The 20,499-nt window shown below is 38.6% G+C and overlaps 1 protein-coding gene across 1 annotated transcript in view; it reads right to left on the reverse strand.

Annotated features, from left to right (window-relative positions):
• XPO1 (exportin 1) overlaps nt 1-20,499 on the reverse strand; it is a 443,161-nt gene that overhangs the window by 236,969 nt on the left and 185,693 nt on the right. Inside the window, exons 7-8 of the mRNA XM_053712052.1 lie at nt 3,407-3,588; nt 2,687-2,735 (exon numbers count right to left, since the gene is read on the reverse strand). Coding sequence (XP_053568027.1) covers nt 2,687-2,735; nt 3,407-3,588 — 231 coding nt within the window. The remainder of the gene's footprint in view (nt 1-2,686; nt 2,736-3,406; nt 3,589-20,499) is intronic.

Raw genomic sequence — 20,499 nt, forward strand, 5'->3', positions numbered from 1 at the left:
GCAATTAGTACTTCTTTAAGTAAAGAACGAATAAATTCCATCTTAAATAAATATGAAGATTTATCAGCATCAATCTCTGAGACAGAATCCTCTGAACCAGAAGAGTCCAAAGAATCAGAATGATGGTGTTCATTTAAAAATTCATCTGTAGAGAGAGAAGATTTAAAAGACTTTTTACGTTTACTAGAAGGAGAAATAACAGACAAAGCCTTCTTTATGGATTCAGAAACAAAATCTCTTATGTTATCAGGAACATTCTGCACCTTAGATGTTGAGGGAACTGCAACAGGCAATGGTACATCACTAAAGGAAATATTATCTGCATTAACAAGTTTGTCATGACATTTAATACAAACAACAGCTGGAGGAATAGCTACCAAAAGTTTACAGCAGATACACTTAGCTTTGGTAGATCCAGCAGGCAGAGGTTTTCCTGTAGTATCTTCTGGCTCAGATGCAACGTGAGACATCTTGCAATATGTAAGAGAAAAAACAACATATAAAGCAAAATAGATCAAATTCCTTATAAGACAGTTTCAGGAATGGGAAAAAAATGCCAAACATCAAGCTTCTAGCAACCAGAAGCAAATGAAAAATGAGACTGAAATAATGTGGAGACAAAAGCGACGCCCATATTTTTTGGCGCCAAATAAGACGCCCACATTATTTGGCGCCTAAATGCTTTTGGCGGCAAAAATGACGCCACATCCGGAACGCCGACATTTTTGGCGCAAAATAACGTCAAAAATGACGCAACTTCCGGCGACACGTATGACGCCGGAAACGGAAATGAATTTTTGCGCCAAAAAAGTCCGCGCCAAGAATGACGCAATAAAATGAAGCATTTTCAGCCCCCGCGAGCCTAACAGCCCACAGGGAAAAAAGTCAAATTTTTGAGGTAAGAAAAAATATGATAATTAAAGCATAATCCCAAATATGAAACTGACTGTCTGGAAATAAGGAAAGTTGAACATTCTGAGTCAAGGCAAATAAATGTTTGAATACATATATTTAGAACTTTAAAAATAAAGTGCCCAACCATAGCTTAGAGTGTCACAGAAAATAAGACTTACTTACCCCAGGACACTCATCTACATGTTTGTAGAAAGCCAAACCAGTACTGAAACGAGAATCAGTAGAGGAAATGGTAAATATAAGAGTATATCGTCGATCTGAAAAGGGAGGTAAGAGATGAATCTCTACGACCGATAACAGAGAACCTTATGAAATAGACCCCGTAGAAGGAGATCACTGCATTCAATAGGCAATACTCTCCTCACATCCCTCTGACATTCACTGCACGCTGAGAGGAAAACCGGGCTCCAACTTGCTGCGGAGCGCATATCAACGTAGAATCTAGCACAAACTTACTTCACCACCTCCCTTGGAGGCAAAGTTTGTAAAACTGATTTGTGGGTGTGGTGAGGGGTGTATTTATAGGCATTTTAAGGTTTAGGAAACTTTGCCCCTCCTGGTAGGAATGTATATCCCATACGTCACTAGCTCATGGACTCTTGTTAATTACATGAAAGAAACAAAGACTGAGTAATCTTACTCAGGCTTTCAAAGTTAGGGCAGCATTAAATACATGGGAGGCGCAGTGAGGATTGTACCCCACAAGTTCCCATTGCTTAAAAGCCACCACTGCTCTACTGAAGAGACTGACATCGACTACGGCTACACCCCAGGACAAAGCAGAACAAACTTGCACTGCTGAAAAATAAAATCTTGCTTGAAGAATCTTCTTCCAGACACCTAAACTTTACCACCTCCTTGCTCTTAACGTAGGCAAAGAGAATGACTGGGGTTGGAGGGAAGGGAGGTGATATTTAACAGCTTTGCTGTGGTGCTCCTTGCCACCTCCTGCTGAGCAGGAGTGATATTCCCAATAGTAATTAGTTGATCTGTGGACTTACCGTGTCATTAGAAAGAAACTAATTTAGAAGCAATAGTAGCAAAACATGTTCTGCAACATCTAAAACAGACTTATTGTACTTGAAAGAAAATTATATTGGACTAATATTGTGCAATGCAATTGACCACAGGATGTGAATACTGTGTGCAACATGTGTAAGCAGAATAAATAAATGATTGTATGTATGAAGGAGTAACTAAAGAGGTCTTCCACTTATTCTGGTAGACAAGCATGTAATAACTGATACTTTATCATATGCTAAGAGAAGAAATACTCATATGCAGTCCAGTCAGCTTTTGGCAACCATGTAATATGGTATACATAGCATCAACATAGTTATAAAAAAAAACGCAAAATGTTCTGCTGCAGTATTCTCCACTTTTACCAGCTGGTTGGCATTATGAAGTAGCTGGGTGAAGGTATTGTAATACAACATTTTCTTCTATCTAAAGCATAAATAAATCAAACAGATTTATTTAAAAAGTTTTTTTTAATTCAATGATAATTTATGCTATAAACATTGAAATAGCTAATTTTACCCGAATACTGACCAAAATTATCTGGGTGGTCAGTTAAATCACACAGGTTGTGCACCCATTAAAAAAAGTTCCTGGGGAGAATACTGCGCTGTTAGCAATCACAAAACAGTATCATAGGCCTTCTTTTAAAACTATGGTATCATTTTCCATTTTTTTGTTAAATATATAAACAAACAATCCTGATCCAAAACACATTTTTCAAAATTAAGCCTTTTAAAATGCCCAAACTTACCATTACAAACTGGCACAGTTGAAAGATCTGTGAGAATTCATTGCACATACTGTATTTAAAAACAAAACAAAACATGTTATGGACAATAATAGAGATCAAGGAATTAAAATATCAAAGAATCAAGTTGTGCAATTCTTGCAAAAACAATCTTTTGAGGTGTATTAGCACTAAAGGGATACTAAAAAAAAATTATTTCATGATTCAGATAAAACATGCAATTTTAAGCAACTTTCTAATTTTACTCGCCATTATCAATTTTTCTTCATTCTCTTAGTATCTTTATTTGAAAATGCATAAGCTTAGCAGCCAGCCCATTTTTGGTTCAGCTAGTGCTTGCTGATTACATTTAGGCACCAATCAACAAGCGTAACCCATGTGCTTAACCAAAAATGGGCCAGCTACTAAGCTTAAATTCTTGCTTAAGAAATAAAGATAGCAAGAGAATGAAGAAAAATTGATAATAGGCGTGAATTAGAAGTTGCTTAAAATGTCATGCTCTCTCAATCATTGGGTTTAGTATTCCTTTAATGTATCAGGACTTCTACTGCATAGTAAACTTGAGAAAAAAAAAAAGCAGGAGCTCCCCTAAAGTTCCTGTGATGCACTAAAACGCTTGCCGTTTTCTATGGTGTAAAGTCGCTAACAATATTAAATGCTATACTATAAGAAAAATGTTTTACTTTGTAGTAGATGAATAACTTGGGCACCTAAAGTCCTTACCTGTCTTTTAAGTGCTTGGCCTTCACTTGTGTTATCTGACCACTGGAAAAGTCAAACACTTCTTCACTTAAAAGCTTTAGTATGACCATGTTGTTCTGACAAAGGCTCTCACTAGTTCGACTTGCTCCAACAATGTCACTGATAAATGTTGGCCAATGTTTTGGCCATTCTTGCTTTAAAATCTGAGAATAAGAACACAATATATTTGAAAGGAAAAAGTGATAAAATTCAGTAAAGATGCAAGATTAAAGGGCCAGTAAACCTAAAAAATAATGTTATATAATTCTGCACATAGTGCAGAATTATATAACATTATATTAGTGCAAGTTTTTTATTATATAACAACATCTCCGGTATTTTTAATAAAAATACCATCACGCGCCATCACATTCAATGCAGCTCGCTCCTGCTGTCAGACAGAGCAGGAGCGAGCTGCATTGAATGTGATGGCGCGTGATGGTATTTTTATTAAAAATACCGGAGATGTTATATAATAAAAAACTTGCACTAATATAATGTTATATAATTCTGCACTATGTGCAGAATTATATAACATTATTTTTTAGGTTTACTGGCCCTTTAAAGTGATAGTAAACTTTCCTGTATGTATAAACAGTTCCAGAATGTTAGCGATTTTAGAAGACATTTATCAGTGGTAAAGAAGTTGTGCTTTAACTTACCTTTTAACGTAGTCCTGAAATTCTAATATTCCACGCATACCGGCCGTCCACTTTAAAAGTATTTTTTATTGTGAGCAACCAGTTTGAAAATTGATCCAATTAGCACTCTAGCCGCAACAAAAGTGACGATCAGCTAGAGCGCCAATTGGAGAACATTTTCAAACAGCTCACAAAAAAAATCAAGTAAGCATAAATTATGGTTGTCTTTCATACAGGTGGTGAGAGTCCACAATCCATTATTCCTGGCCAGTGGAGGCCAAAAATGAGAAATATGGGTGAAATAAAAATAACTTTTTTCAGAAAAACAAAATCCACAACCCAAATAGAACCCAAAGAATAAACAGGGTATATATTTTCTTTTAAATACAATTAAAATGACTGACAGGCAAAATCAACCTGATACATCTGCCTGAAGAACTTTCCTACCAAAGACAGCCTCAGAAGAAGCAAAAACATCAAAATGGTAGAATTTAGTAAAAGTATGCAAAAAAGACCAAGTAGCTGCCTTGCAAATTTGGTCAACAGTAGCCTCATTCTTAAAAGCCAAGAAGTGGCAACTGATTTGGTAGAATAAGCAGTAATTGTTTAGGTGGAGGTTGTCCCACCTCCAAGTAAGCCTTGTGGATCATAAGTTTCAACCAAGCAGCCAAAGAAACAGAAGAAGCTTTCTGCACCTTCCTCGAAGAGGAAAAGTAAACTAGAAGTTTGTCTGAAATACTTAGTAGCATCTACATTGTACTTCAAGGCTCTTACAACAAGTTATGAAGTCTCTCTGTAGAACTCTTAGAATTCCGATAATATAAGTAGAGAAATTGTTGTCCTTTCTTTATGTCTTAATACACCTTAGGTAAAAAGTCAAATTTATTCCTCAAAGCTGCCTTATGCTGATGAAAAATGAGGATCACATGAAAGAGCAGACAACTCATCTAGCAGAAGAGATAGCTTAATTCTAGCCAAAGCTTGAACAATAAATCTTCCTAGTCACAGGCTTGTATCAAAGTCTCAATAACAGAATCAGAAAATCCTCTTTGCCCGAGAACTAACCGTTCAATCTCCATGCCATCAAGCTTAGGGATTTGTGACCTTCATGGAAAAGCAGACATTGAGACAAAAAGGTCCAGACGCAGAGGAAGTGACCAAGGAGGGCAACTAGACATCTGAACCAGATCTGCATACCAAACCCTGTGAAGCCAAACCAGAGCAATCAGTATTACTGATTATCTTGCCTGATCTTGGTAATCACTCTGGGAAGGAGAACCAGATGAGGAGAAAACATTCCTCTGCCTGAGGATCCCTGGAACTTGCATAGTATCTGGGAAGTTTGTTTTATCGAGAGGCCATCAGATCTATTTCTGAGAGACCACATAGATCCACAATCTGAAAACATCCAGATGAAGAGACCACTCCTCTGGATGCAGTGACTGAGAAAATCTGCTTCCCAGTTCACTCCTGGAATATGAACTGCAGAAATAAATAAATTGGCTTCCGCCCAAGAAAGAATTTGAGACCCTTCCTTCATAGCTTGGGGACTGAGTTTTGATGATTAATTTAAACCACTGCTGTAACACTGTCTGTCTGCAAACAATAAGACTCTTCAACAGAGGCCACATCTTAAGGGCTATGAAAATTGCATGGAGGTATAAAACATTTATTGGCAACCTCGTGTCTGCAAAGGAAAAGCAAACCCTTTATGCGCCCTCTGAGACCCCCAGACGGCCTCCAACCTGAAAGACTTGCATCTGTAGTGATCACAGTCCAAATAGGATGAGCAAAAGAAACCCCCTACATAATAAGCTGATTTAGCCACCAAACTGACTTGTTCTGTGATCTAGATCAGGGTTCTTCAAACCATGGGTCGCGACCCATTACTGGGTCAAAACATTATGTTAACTGGGTCATAACTTTTGTGTGTTAGTGTGTGTGTGCTGTATACGAGTGTGGTGTGTTTTATTACCTTTTACTTTTGGACTACAATCAGGAATAAAGAATGCACACATTTTAGTCACTTTGCCAAAAATTGCAGCTATCTTGTATATAATTTCAGAAATTTTTAGACCAAGCATAAAAATAGGGTCGCAAAGGTATGTGGTATCATTGCACTGGGTCTTGCGAAAAAAAACAGTTTGAAGAACCCTAATCTAGATAAATCTTTTGAGGCAGCTCATACGCCCTGCACCACTGCTGAAGCATACAAAGCTGAAGAGGCCTCGTGAAAATACGGAATAGCATCCGAAGCAGCAAATCATGAGACTTTACACCTCTATGCAAAGAGCGACCAAGGGAAATGAAAGACTAAAGGTTTTAACAAGCTGCCACCAGCTTCAACCTTCTTTGATCTGTCAAAGAGAGACTCGAGGAAACCATCTATATGAACCAGAAAAACAACTCGTCTGCGGAACCAGAGAACTCTTGAAAATTGATTCTCCAACCATGTTTTTGAAGAAACAACAGCCTGCGGGGTGTGAGATTCTGATAAATGTAAAGATGTGGTTTGAACCAAGATATCGTCCAAGTAAGGGAAACACTGCAAACCCTCTGAGTTCCGATAACAGAAAAAAGGGTACCCAGAACCTCTCAGAATATTCTGGGAGCTGTAGCCAGACCAAATAGTAGAGGAACAAACAAAGTGTTTGTCTAGAAAGGCAAACCTTGGAAAACATAATTTATGTAAGAACTTACCTGATAAATTAATTTCTTTCATATTGGCAAGAGTCCATGAGCTAGTGACATATGGCATATACAATCCTACCAGGAGGGGCAAAGTTTCCCAAACCTCAAAATGCCTATAAATACACCCCTCACCACACCCACAATTCAGTTTAGCGAATAGCCAAGCAGTGGGGTGATATTATGTTTTCTTTCATGTAATTGGCAAGAGTCCATGAGCTAGTGACATATGGGATATCAATACCCAAGATGTGGTTCTCCACTCAAGAGTCACTAGAGAGGGAGGGAATAAAATACAAACAGCCATATACCACTGAAAAAATTAGTCCACAACACAAAAAAATAAGTTTTTCATTTGAAAGAAAAAAACAGAAAAAAGCAGAAGAATCAAACTGAAACAGCTGCCTGAAAAACTTTTCTACCAAAAACTGCTTCCGAAGAAGCAAATACATCAAAACGGTAGAATTTAGTAAATGTATGCAAAGAGGACCAAGTCGCTGCTTTGCAAATCTGATCAACTTAAAAGCCCCCCACCCAAGTGGAGACTGACCTAGTAGAATGAGCTGTAATTCTGAGGCGGGGCTTGACCCGACTCCAAATAAGCTTGATCAATCAAAAGCTTTAACCAAGAGGCCAAGGAAATACAGCCCTTCTGACCTTTCCTAGGACCAGAAAATATAACAGACTAGAAGTCTTCCAGAAATCTTTAGTAGCTTCAACATAATATTTCAAAGCTCTCACCACATCCAAAGAATGTAAGGATCTTTCCAAAGGATTCTTAGGATTAGGACACAAGGAAGGGACAACAATTTCTCTACTAATATTGTTAGAATTCACAACCTTAGGTAAAAATTCAAATGAAGTCCGCAAAACCGCCTTATCCTGATGAAAAATCAGAAATGGAGATTCACAAGAAAGAGCAGATAGCTCAGAAACTTTTCTAGCAGAAGAGATGGCCAAAAGGAACAACACTTTCCAAGAAAGTAGTTTAATGTCCAAAGAATGCATAGGCTCAAATGGAGGAGCCTGTAAAGCCTTCAGAACCAAATTAAGACTCCAAGGAGGAGAAATTGATTTAAATGACAGGCTTAATACGAACTAAAGCCTGTACAAAACAGTGTATATCAGGAAATATAGCAATCTTTCTGTGAAATAAAACAGAAAGAGCGGAGATTTGTCCTTTCAAGGAACTTGCAGACAAACCCTTATCCAAACCATCCTGAAGAAACTGTAAAATTCTAGGAAATCTAAAAGAATGCCAAGAAAATTTATGAGAAGAACAGCATGAAATGTAAGTCTTCCAAACTCTATAATAAATCTTTCTAGAGACAGATTTACGGGCTTGTAACATAGTATTAATCACTGAGTCAGAGAAACCTCTATGACTTAGTACTAAGCGTTCGATTTCCATACCTTCAAATTTAATTATTTGAGATCCTGATGGAAAAACGGACCTTGAGATAGTAGGTCTGGCCGTAACGGAAATGGCCAAAGCGGGCAACTGGACATCCGAACCAGATCCGCATACCAAAACCTGTGTGGCCATGCTGGCACCACCAGCAACACAAATGATTGTTCCATGATGATTTTGGAAATCACTCTTGGAAGGAGAACTAGAGGCGGGAAGATGTAAACAGGATGATAACACCAAGGAAGTGTCAACGCATCCACTGCTTCCGCCTGAACATCCCTGGACCTGGACAGGTATCTGGGAAGTTTCTTGTTTAGATGAGAGATATAGTGAATAGAGGGTTGGCGCTTACTAAAAAATCCTGTATGCCTGGTGGATGGGGGAAACTACTCCTCCTCAGTAGTTTAGGTTGAAAACAATTGTAAGAGTTTGGATTTCCACTGGCGCTTATAAATTAAGCTAGGATTTATGCTACCATTATATGTGTAACTTATCTAAGTGAGATATTATAAGTGATTCTGATTTGTATCAGGTGAAAAAACAATAGTATCTAAGTGTCTCAGACAACGGATATTTAGGATTTAAGTCCTATGTGTTGACTGGTATAAAATATTTTCTTAATGTTTTATAAAGAATAATAATACTAAATCTGTAATTACAGATGAAGTGGATAGTGTTCGTGAATAGGTTATGAGGAGTAAATAATTGTAAGTGAAGCTAGTGACGATCCAATTAGCAGTGATTAGAAATGGATATAACTATATCCAAAAAATAAAGAAAGATGTAGAAGTGTTAAAACTATTTTATTAAACTAAATTTACTGTCAACAATAAAACTTTAGGATTAACTAAAAGATATATGGCAAATAAAACAAATAAAAGCAAATAAAACAAGGGACGTCTCCCTATGAACTTTTTTCAGTAAGTCGAGTGACTTGACAGTATATGGTCTCTGAATATAACTTGATAAACATAAAATGCCACCTTGGGATTAAAGCAAGCTGTAAGGTACCTTACAAATGTCTGTTGGGAATCGTGTAGGTGTCGATGTTCTGTGAGCTTCCTTCTCAGTTTTGTTCCTTCGCGGCTTAACGTGAGATAACAAACAAACCTCCGTTCCTGATTGGTGGTTAGGGGTCACACCTCTCTTAGGATAGTCTGGAGTAAAATCTACGCGTTTCACCCTCTGGGGGCTTTATCAAGATAAAGCCCCCAGAGGGTGAAACGCGTAGATTTTCCTCAGGACTTTTCTACTACCAATTTTCCACAACCACGTTTAAAGAAAGTCTTACAAACTCCAAAAAGCTGCGATCCAGCCCTTCAAGTGGACTCTCTAAATTTCATGATTTAGGAGCCAAAACCACAAGGAGGACCAAGGATCTGATCAGCGAGAAAGTGGAGCACAGCTTTTCTTTCTAACAGTGGATCCCCAACACCACACACCAAAGTGCAGAGGAAAAAAGTTTTTTACAGTTGCAGTTCAAACATCTTGAAAAAGATCACTTACATCTGAACACGCTAAACATCCAGCGTGCACAGTCACAGCCTATCCTAAGAGAGGTGTGACCCCTAACAACCAATCAGGGACAGAGGCTTGTTTGTTATCTCACGTTAAGCCGCGAAGGAACAAAACTGAGAAGGAAGCTCACAGAACATCGACACCTACACGATTCCCAACAGACATTTGTAAGGTACCTTACAGCTTGCTTTAATCCCAAGGTGGCATTTTATGTTTATCAAGTTATATTCAGAGACCATATACTGTCAAGTCACTCGACTTACTGAAAAAAGTTCATAGGGAGACGTCCCTTGTTTTATTTGCTTTTATTTGTTTTATTTGCCATATATCTTTTAGTTAATCCTAAAGTTTTATTGTTGACAGTAAATTTAGTTTAATAAAATAGTTTTAACACTTCTACATCTTTCTTTATTTTTTGGATATAGTTATATCCATTTCTAATCACTGCTAATTGGATCGTCACTAGCTTCACTTACAATTATTTACTCCTCATAACCTATTCACGAACACTATCCACTTCATCTGTAATTACAGATTTAGTATTATTATTCTTTATAAAACATTAAGAAAATATTTTATACCAGTCAACACATAGGACTTAAATCCTAAATATCCGTTGTCTGAGACACTTAGATACTATTGTTTTTTCACCTGATACAAATCAGAATCACTTATAATATCTCACTTAGATAAGTTACACATATAATGGTAGCATAAATCCTAGCTTAATTTATAAGCCCCAGTGGAAATCCAAACTCTTACAATTGTTTAGATGAGAGGCCATGAGATCTATCACTGGAAGACCCCACATCTGAACAATCTGAGAAAACACATCTGGATGGAGAGACCACTCCCCTGGATGTAAAGTCTGGCGGCTGAGATAATCCGCTTCCCAATTGTCTACACCTGGGATATGCACCGCAGAGATTAGACAGGAGCTAGATTCCACCCAAACAAGTATTCGAGATACTTCTTTCATAGCTTGGGGACTGTGAGTCCCACCCTGATGATTGACATATGCCACTGTTGTGATATTGTCTGTCTGAAAACAAATGAACGGTTCTCTCTTTAACAGAGGCCAAAACAGAAGAGCTCTGAGAATTGTACGGAGTTCTAAAATATTTATTGGTAATCTCGCCTCTTGAGATTTCCAAACCCCTTGTGCTGTCAGAGATCCCCAAACAGCTCCCCAACCTGAAAGACTCGCATCTGTTGTGATCACAGTCCAGGTTGGCCGAACAAAAGAAACCCCTTGAACTAAACGATGGTGATCTATCCACCATGTCAGAAAGTGTCGTACATTGGGATTTAAGGATATTAATTGTGATATATTTGTATAATCCCTGCACCATTGATTCAGCATACAAAGCTGAAGGGGTCTCATGTGAAAATGAGCAAAGGGGATCGCGTCCGATGCTGCTGTCATGAGACCTAAAACTTCCATGCACATAGCCACTGAAGGGAATGACTGAGACTGAAGGTGCCGGCAGGCTGCAACCAATTTTAAACATCTCTTGTCTGTTAGAGACAGAGTCATGGACACTGAATCTATCTTCAAGCCTAAAAAGGTGACCCTTGTCTGAGGAATCAAGAAACTCTTTGGTAAAATGATCCTCCAACCATGTTTCCGAAGAAACAACACTAGTTGATTCGTGTGAGATTCTGCAGAACGTAAAGACTGAGCTAGTACCAAGATATCGTCCAAATAAGGAAACACCGCAATACCCTGTTCTCCGATTACAGAGAGTAGGGCACCCAGAACCTTTGAAAAGATTCTTGGAGCTGTTGCTAGGCCAAATGGAAGAAAAACAAATTGGTAATGCTTGTTTAGAAAAGAGAATCTCAGAAACTGATAATGTTCTGGATGAATCGGAATATGAAGGTATGCATCCTGCAAGTCTATTGTAGACATATAATGTCCTTGCTGAACAAAAGGCAGAATAGTCCTTATAGTCACCATCTTGAAAGTTGGTATTCTTACATAACTATTCAAAATTTTCAGATCCAGAACTGGTCTGAAAATTTTTTCCTTCTTTGGGACAATGAATAAATTTTGAATAAAACCCCAAACCTTGTTCCAGAAGAGGAACTGGCATGATTAGCCCAGAAGACTCCGGGTCTGAAACACACTTCAGGAAAGCCTGAGCTTTTACTGGATTTACTGGGATACGTGAGAGAAAAAAAATCTTCTCACAGGAGGTCTTACTTTGAATCCTATTCGATACCCTTGAGAGACAATGCTCTGAATCCATTGATTTTGAACAGATTTTATCCAAATATCCTTGAAAAACCTTAATCTGCCCCCTACCAGCTGAGCTGGAATGAGGGCCGCACCTTCATGCGGACTTAGGGGCTGACTTTGGTTTCCTAAAAGGATTGGATTTATTCCAATTTGAGGAAGGCTTCCAATTGGAGGCAGATTCCTTGGGGGAAGGATTGAGTTTTTGCTCCTTATTCTGATGAAAGGAACGAAAACGGTTAGAAGCCTTAGATTTACCCTTAGGTTTTTTATCCTGAGGCAGAAAAACTCTTTCCCCCAGTAACGGTTGAAATAATAGAATCCAACTGGGAACCAAATAAATTACCTTGGAAAGAGATAGTAATCTAGATTTAGATGTCATATCAGCATTCCAGGATTTAAGCCACAAAGCTCTTCTAGCTAAAATAGCTAAAGACATGGATCTAACATACATTTTGATAATATCAAAAATAGCATCACAAATAAAATGATTAGCATATCGCAGTAAGCGAATAATGCTAGATAAGTCAGAATCCAATTCCTGTTGCGCTAAATTCTCCAACCAGAAAGTTGATGCAGCCGCAACATCAGCCAAAGAAATTGCAGGTCTGAGAAGATGACCTGAATATAAATAGGCCTTCCTTAGATAAGATTCAAGCTTCCTATCTAAAGGATCCTTAAAGGAAGTACTATCTTCCATAGGAATAGTGGTACGTTTAGCAAGAGTAGAAATAGCCCCATCAACTTTGGGGATCTTTTCCCAAAACTCTATAGATTTTGCTGGTAAAGGATACAATTTTTTAAACCTTGAAGAAGGAATAAAAGAAGTACCTGGCTTATTCCATTCCTTAGAAATCATATCAGAAATAGCCTCAGGAATAGGAAAAACCCCTGGAGAAACTACAGGAGGTTTAAAAACAGCATTTAAACGTTTATTAGACTAAACGTCAAGAGGACTGGTTACCTAAATATCCAAAGTAATTAACACTTCTTTTAATAAAGAACGCATATACTCAATTTTAAATAAATAAGTCGATTTGTCAGTGTCAATGTCTGAGGAAGGATCTTCTGAATCAGATAGATCCTCATCAGAAGAGGATAAATTATTATGTTGTTGGTCATTTGAAATTTCATCAACTAAATGAGAAGTTTTAAAAGACCTTTTACGTTTATTTGAAGGTGGAAATGCCGACAAAGCCTTCAGAATAGAATCAGAAACAAATTCTTTAAAATTTACAGGTATATCATGCACATTAGAAGTTGAAGGAACTGCAACTGGCAATGTACTATTACTAATGGATACACTATCTGCATGTAAAAGTTACAAATGACATTCGGCGAGATAATTTCTACAATTTTACAACAAATGCACTTAGCTTTGGTAGAACCGATGTCAGGCAGCAATGTACCAGTAGAAACTGAGGCAGCATCAGGTTGAGACATCTTGCAAAATGTAAGATAAAAAACATATAAAGCAAAATTATCTATTTCCTTATATGACAGTTTCAGGAATGGGAAAAAATGCAAACATTGTCCCCTGATAGAGAAAAAAGCAAGAGGCAAACATCAATGGGGTATTGAAATAATGAAAAAATCTGGTCAAAAAATAATCGGAAATGACACTCGCGTCACTAATGACGCAACCGTGTGAAAGGTCTCAGCGTCAAGTATGATGCCGGAAATGACGAACTTGCGTCAGACGTACTTTTTTGCTGCAAAAAAATGTTTGCGCCAAGAATCATGCAATAAAGTTTAGCATTTGTCGCACCCGCGGGCCTAATACCGCCCGCAATTTGAAAGAAGTAGTCATTTGAAAAAAAAAAAAAACTAAACCCCAGGTAAGAAATAAATTTCATTTTTAAAAGATGTTTATATTCCCAAAATATGAAACTGACAGTCTGCAGAAGGAAATACATGAACCTGACTCATGGCAAATATAAGTACAATACATATATTTATAACTTTATATAAATTCATAAAGTGCCAAACCATAGCTGAGGTGTCTTAAGTAATAAAAAACATACTTACCAAAAGACACCCATCCACATATAGCAGATAGCCAAACCAGTACTAAAACAGTTCTTAGTAGAGGTAATGGTAAATTGAGAGTATATCGTCGATCTGAAAAGGGAGGTAGGAGATGAATCTCTACGACCGATAACAGAGAACTTATGAAAAAGACCCCCCGTTAGGGAAATCATCATATTCAATAAGTGATACTCCCTTCACGTCCCTCTGACATTCGCTGTACTCTGAGAGGAATCGGGCTTCAACAATGCTGAGAAGCGCATATCAACGTAGAAATCTTAGCACAAACTTACTTCACCACCTCCATAGGAGGCAAAGTTTGTAAAACTGAATTGTGGGTGTGGTGAGGGGTGTACTTATAGGCATTTTGAGGTTTGGGAAACTTTGCCCCTCCTGGTAGGATTGTATATCCCGTATGTCACTAGCTCATGGACTCTTGCCAATTACATGAAAGAAACTGAAGTTCCTTGGGAATTGGAACATGAAGGTAAGCATACTTTAAATGTATTGTGAAAATAAACTGACCTTGCTTTATAAAAGGCAGAATAGTTTCCATTTTGAAAGGAGAAACTCGTAAAGAGCATTTAGATCCAAAACTGGTCTGAGAAGTTCCATCCTTCTTCGGAACAATGAAGAGATTTTAATAAAAAAAAAAAAAAACATCCCTTGTTCCAACAGAACAGAAAAAAAATCACTTCCATAAATTCTAGATCTGAAACGGACTGAAAAGGGCCTGAGACTTTACAGGATTCTTTGGAACATTGACAGAATAAACCTTCCTCAGGGAGGCCTTGTTCTACACTATCCTATCTGGTAACCCTGAGAAACTATGTTTAGAATGCAGGAATACTAAAAAGACAAACCAAGTCTCCTGAAAAAGGTGCAACCTGCACCCTAACAGATTCTGGATCTGGGCCACGCACCTTCATGCAGACTTGGAAGAGAGAAGATTTTATGGACTGGTTAAACTTGTTCCAGTTTGAACTAGGCTTCCAGGCAGAGCCAGGGGAACTTTGTTTCAGAGGAAAAATCAAATTTCTGTTCTCTATTCTGACTAAAGGGGTGAAAATTATTTGATGCTTTGAATTTGCCTCTGGACTTTTTGTCCAGAGGAAGAAAAGCTCCATTACCTCCAGTAGAGAGAATAGAATCCAAACCAGAATCAAACAGCATCTTTCCCTGAAAAGAGAGTGAAAAGCCTGGATTTAGAAACCATATCAATACTTAAACCATAAAGTCATTCTAACTACCAATTACACACTCTTAGAATTAATCTTTATGATGCCAACAACACCCCAAATGAAAGCATTAGCACTTTTAAGCAATTCCACGGATCATCATCAATTACTGTTGGGAATCAATACCCAGACTAGAGGACACAGATAAGGGGAGGGCAAGACAGGTAACCGAAACAGAAGGCACTACTGTTTGCAGAATCTTTCTCCCAAAGAAAGACAAAGTATTACATTTAAAAAAAGTATGCAGAGAAGAGCAAGTTGCAGCCTGCAGACTTGTGACACAGAAGCTTCATGTGTGGAAGCACAGGAAGAGGAAACAGTCCTCGTAGAATGAGCTGTAATTCTCTCAGGAAAACTGCTTTCCAAAAGTCTCAAAAGACAACCAAAGTATACTTCTCAAACCAACAAAACAAGAGAAGAATCTGTAGCTTTCTGACCCTTGTGTTTCCCAGAGAAACAAACCAACCAACAAGGCAGAATACCGACAAAAAACCTTAGTCGCCTGTAAAAAAAGAAATTCAAAGCACGCACAACATCCAGGATGTGTAAAACGATCCTTATGAGAAAAATGATTAGGACATAGAGAAGGAACAATAATTTCCTGATTAAAATACCTGTTCAAAACATCTTTTAGGAACAAACCTTATTTAGTACGAAACCCTACTTTATCCACATGAAAGATAAGATAAGGGGAAACACACTGCAGAGCTGAGAGTTCTGATACTCTCCGAACAGAAGAGATAGTATCAAGAAACAAACCCTTCAAGAATTCTATAGAATGCATTGGCTCAAACGAAGCCTGCTGCGAAAACCTTTCTTTGCATAAATGTTTTGTCGATCTATTTATATAGCCCATAAAGTTTTTTTTAAATAAATGTATAGTTTTGCTTATTTTTAAATAACATTGCTCTGATTTTCAGACTCCTAACCAAGCCCCAAAGTTTTATGTGAATACCGTCAGCTACCTTCTCCAGCTTGCAACTGTTTGTGTAAAGGGTCTTTTCATATGTAAAAGAAGGGGGAGGGGGAGTGTCTTATTTGCCACTTGCAGTGGGCTTTCCACCTACCTTTTCAACAGAGCCAAACTGACAGCTTCTAAGTAAGTTTTTAAACTGTTTTATACTGGATTTTTATATTAGTATCTGTGCATCTTATTCTTTATAGTAGTGTCTATTACATGCAGTTATATGAAAATGAGTGTATACTGTCCCTTTAAGAACCCAGTTAAAACCCCAAGAAGAGTAACAAACTTAAACACAGGCCTGATACCGACCAGATCCTGATAAAAAAAAAATTGCCCAACTGGAAGACCGCCAGACGCTAAGTGACAAAATATACAATGGAACAAAAAACTTCAGGATACTTGCTGACAAACTCTTCTCCAGGCCATCCTGAAGAAAGGGAAAGATTTAAAGAATTCGGACTCCACTCCAGGAGACCCCCATGGACTCACACCCGAAAAAGTTATGAGAACCCTCCTAAAAACCAGTCTGTGAGCCCGAACCATGGCCTCAATGACCGACTCCAGAAAAACCACGCTTAGACAGAACTAAGCCTTCAATCTCCAAGCAGACAGCTTTTATAGAAACCAGACCCTGATGAAAGAAGAGTCCCTTTCAGAAGGTCCTTCCTCAGAGGCAGCCTCCAAGGTGGGAGAGACAACATCTCCACTAGGTCTGCACACCAGATCCTGCAAGGCAATGCAGGGGCTATTAGAATCACCGACACTCCCTACTGTGTGATACGAGTGATGACTCGTGGAAGGAGAGCAATGGGTGAACCAGTTAAGTCATGAAACCCCAAAGGAACTCCAACTCCAGCATTCCCCTTTTGAGGGATAAACTGGAGAACACCTCAGAAAAGAGTTCTCACTCCCCAGGATGAAATAACTGATAGTTCATGACAGACATCAACAGTGAGCTTCCGACCATTGAACAATCCCAGTCATCTACAATCCCAGGAACTCCTTGTTCCTTCCTGGTGATAATGAAAGCCATGGAGGTGATATCGCCCGACTGGAACCAAACCAAGGACGACTAAGACCAATTCAGAGCATTATAAATCGTTCTACAATCCAATTTGATAAGGAGGAAAAAACACACTCTGAGCGCATCCTCCCTGCACCTGAAAGCAAATACAAGACTGCTTCCTAGTCGTGCAGGTTGGCGTCCGTGGTCACATCACCCAGGAATGTGTCCAGAAACACACGCCCTGACACAGATACTCCTGAAACCACTGCAGGAGAAAATCTCTTGTCAACTGATCTAGATCCATCCTCTGAGACAGATCCGAATGATCTCCTCTTATGAAAACAACAAGGAATGATGTCCACTGCATCATCAGACCAATTTCTTCCTACCATAAGAGACTGAAGGAACAAACAACTGCAGTTAGATCCAGACTCCCATCTCGGGTACAAGATGGCTCTATTGACCGGACCAGTAACAATTGCTGTTGGTCAGACAGGAGACTGCAGAGTTTAGGTTCGCTATCTGGGAGAAAATTCCCAAGGTCCCCAAAAACACACACCCTTGAAGATGGAACAAGGGAACTCTTCTCCAGATTCCTTTCCCCCTCGATGGGAAAATAGATTGAACAAGATCTCCTGAAAGAAAGTTTGTTCAAAGGAAGGATGACACCTGAACCCTATATTGTCCAGAAAAGCACCCTTGCACGACCCCAGGACCCAACAGTCCTACTAGGAAGATGAAAATCAGAAACTTGAAAAGATCCAGATCATGGGAACAATAAATACCCAACCTTCGGGTCTATGTTCATTCTGAACAGGCCCTCTTGAATCAAAAGAGAATTACTATATTGAAGGTCAGAACCTGAGAAAACTTTTGGTAAATACCTAGATTCCGTTCCCCAGAGAGAAAATGTCCTGAACCCAATTCAAGCAAAGTCTCTCATCATACCTGGATTGCAGATACTCAGAAGAAATCTGCCCTTGGGAGGGAAACTTATATTGGACTCCAAAAACAAGAACTGACACTGCATAAAAGGAAAACTTTCCTTTAGTCTAACTCTCTTGACGTGTAGTAGAAAGAATACCGTACAGTCAGAGGATAATTCTGCCAGACCGAGTCCAAACAAGGTCTCATGCTTGAAAAAGAAAAAAAAAAGCATGCATTTGGAGGAAACATTGAGACTGCCACCGCAGAACTATAAGCCGAAACCGTACACTAAGTTACAGGAAGGCTTCTCAGCTGACCAAAAAGTCAGCCAAAATGCCCGGCGGGCTAGGCTAGTAAGTCTAATAAGACAAGGCATTACTATAAATGGTCAATAGAACCTCCAACTTCTTATCCATGGATCCTTAAGGGAGCAGCAACCCACATAGTGATCAAAGTTCTGAGTCCTAGTAGAAAAAAAACTCCCTTCTACTCAGGGCACCGTGCATTATAACAAAGTCAGTTACAGGAAAGTCCCTTAAAGGACAGGAGACAGGGAGATGGTATCCCTAGCTTCTCCTATTCCTGTGACAATATCCCAGGCACGTCCGGAAACATACTCCTCCTGGAGATTTAGAGGGACCGCAGGGCACTGCATGGGACGCCAAAAGGCTTGGGACATAAGAGATAGCTCTGGTATTGCCTAAACAGCATCATCCTGGGACACATAAGGCTCATACTGAATAGTACCATTAAAAGTTCAACTGACAAGGTGGCACAAAAACATCTAAAATTGTCTCACTTTCGTCTTGGAGGAAAAAAACTACAGAAAAGAAAAACTTTATTTCTATTAAAATATATATATAAAATCTTAATTCTAAAATATTCTATAATATTTAAAATAACGATTAAAAATAACATTTTTAATATATATTTCCAAACAGAAGATAGTATAAAAGCAGTATGATCCTCATTCTATCTTTATTTGTAAAAGAAAACATAGCAACATATCATCATACCCTATGTCTGTATCACAGCAGAAAAACTAGCAAATGATATATACAACATCTGTAAGTTTGAATGAGCATAATGAAACAACTCTCATGCTACTAAGGTTCACAAGTACTAGAGAATAGCCATAGCCTGCCTTTTAACACAGACATCTAAATAGGGGAGATTCTACTATACTCCAAAAGGTAACTAGATTAGGAAATCCTCTTGCATATTATATAGCATCCGTTTGCTTTAACAATTAGAGGTAGACAGAACAACAACTCTGTTCCGATCCCATTCTAGAGAACAAGGAGTTAAAATATACTCAGCTCCTCTGAAATGGTGCCGCTCCGAAGAAGCAAGGAAGGAGGCATGGCCAAAAATCAGCACGGAATGGAGCTTCACTGCATTGATTAATTCCCCCTAATATAAGGAATCCTTGCAAAAACATTGCCTTACCCCAGCAGGACACTGACACCGTCGTGCAGCCTACTGAACCGCTTCTGAAAGCGGAGTTTGCAAAATACAAAGGCTAACCATAATGCATGTTCAGGATGATACAAACCCATCCACGCAGCCCCTCAGAAATGGCGCCATCGCGCTCTAACGGTCCCCTGACAAAGACAAAACAATTTTTCTGTCAGAACTGAGACCGCTCTTCCGACCAACTCAGGATCTTAACGGGGTTGTCCCATTTACAGACAGGAAAACATAATAAAATTGTCTAAAACCCTTATATTTTAGAAAGTTAACCCTTTCCTCCTGTACACAAAATACTACTGAGCCTTAATAAAAAATCTTTTCGACCCCCAGAGCCTGTACCACTGCCACACAGTATCCCATTAACCCATAATAGGAACAAATGTATTAAAGTCCCCAACAGAATTAACTGTTAAAGTGCCATATATTTCCTTTTTTCTGTCAGAAAATTTAATTTGGCACTTACCTCAAAGTAGATCTGTCCGGCAGCAGGACAGCTCACCTGGTTTGAGAGGGTATCCTCCCACACATGGACCTGTGGAAAAAACAGAATTTATATTTACCTGACAAATTTCTTTCTCCTACGGTGTATCCGGGCCCACGGCTTCATCCTTACTTGTGGGATAACATAATTTATGTAAGAACTTACCTGATAAATTCATTTCTTTCATATTAGCAAGAGTCCATGAGCTAGTGACGTATGGGATATACATTCCTACCAGGAGGGGCAAAGTTTCCCAAACCTCAAAATGCCTACAAATACACCCCTCACCACACCCACAATTCAGTTTAACGAATAGCCAAGAAGTGGGGTGATAAGAAAAAGTGCGAAAGCATCAAAAATAAGGAATTGGAATAGTTGTGCTTTATACAAAAAAAACATAATCACCACAAAAAAAGGGTGGGTCTCATGGACTCTTGCTAATATGAAAGAAATGAATTTAT

This window comes from Bombina bombina, chromosome 4 (genome assembly GCF_027579735.1).
Source record: "Bombina bombina isolate aBomBom1 chromosome 4, aBomBom1.pri, whole genome shotgun sequence".
In the NCBI taxonomy this organism is placed as follows: Eukaryota; Metazoa; Chordata; class Amphibia; order Anura; family Bombinatoridae; genus Bombina; species Bombina bombina.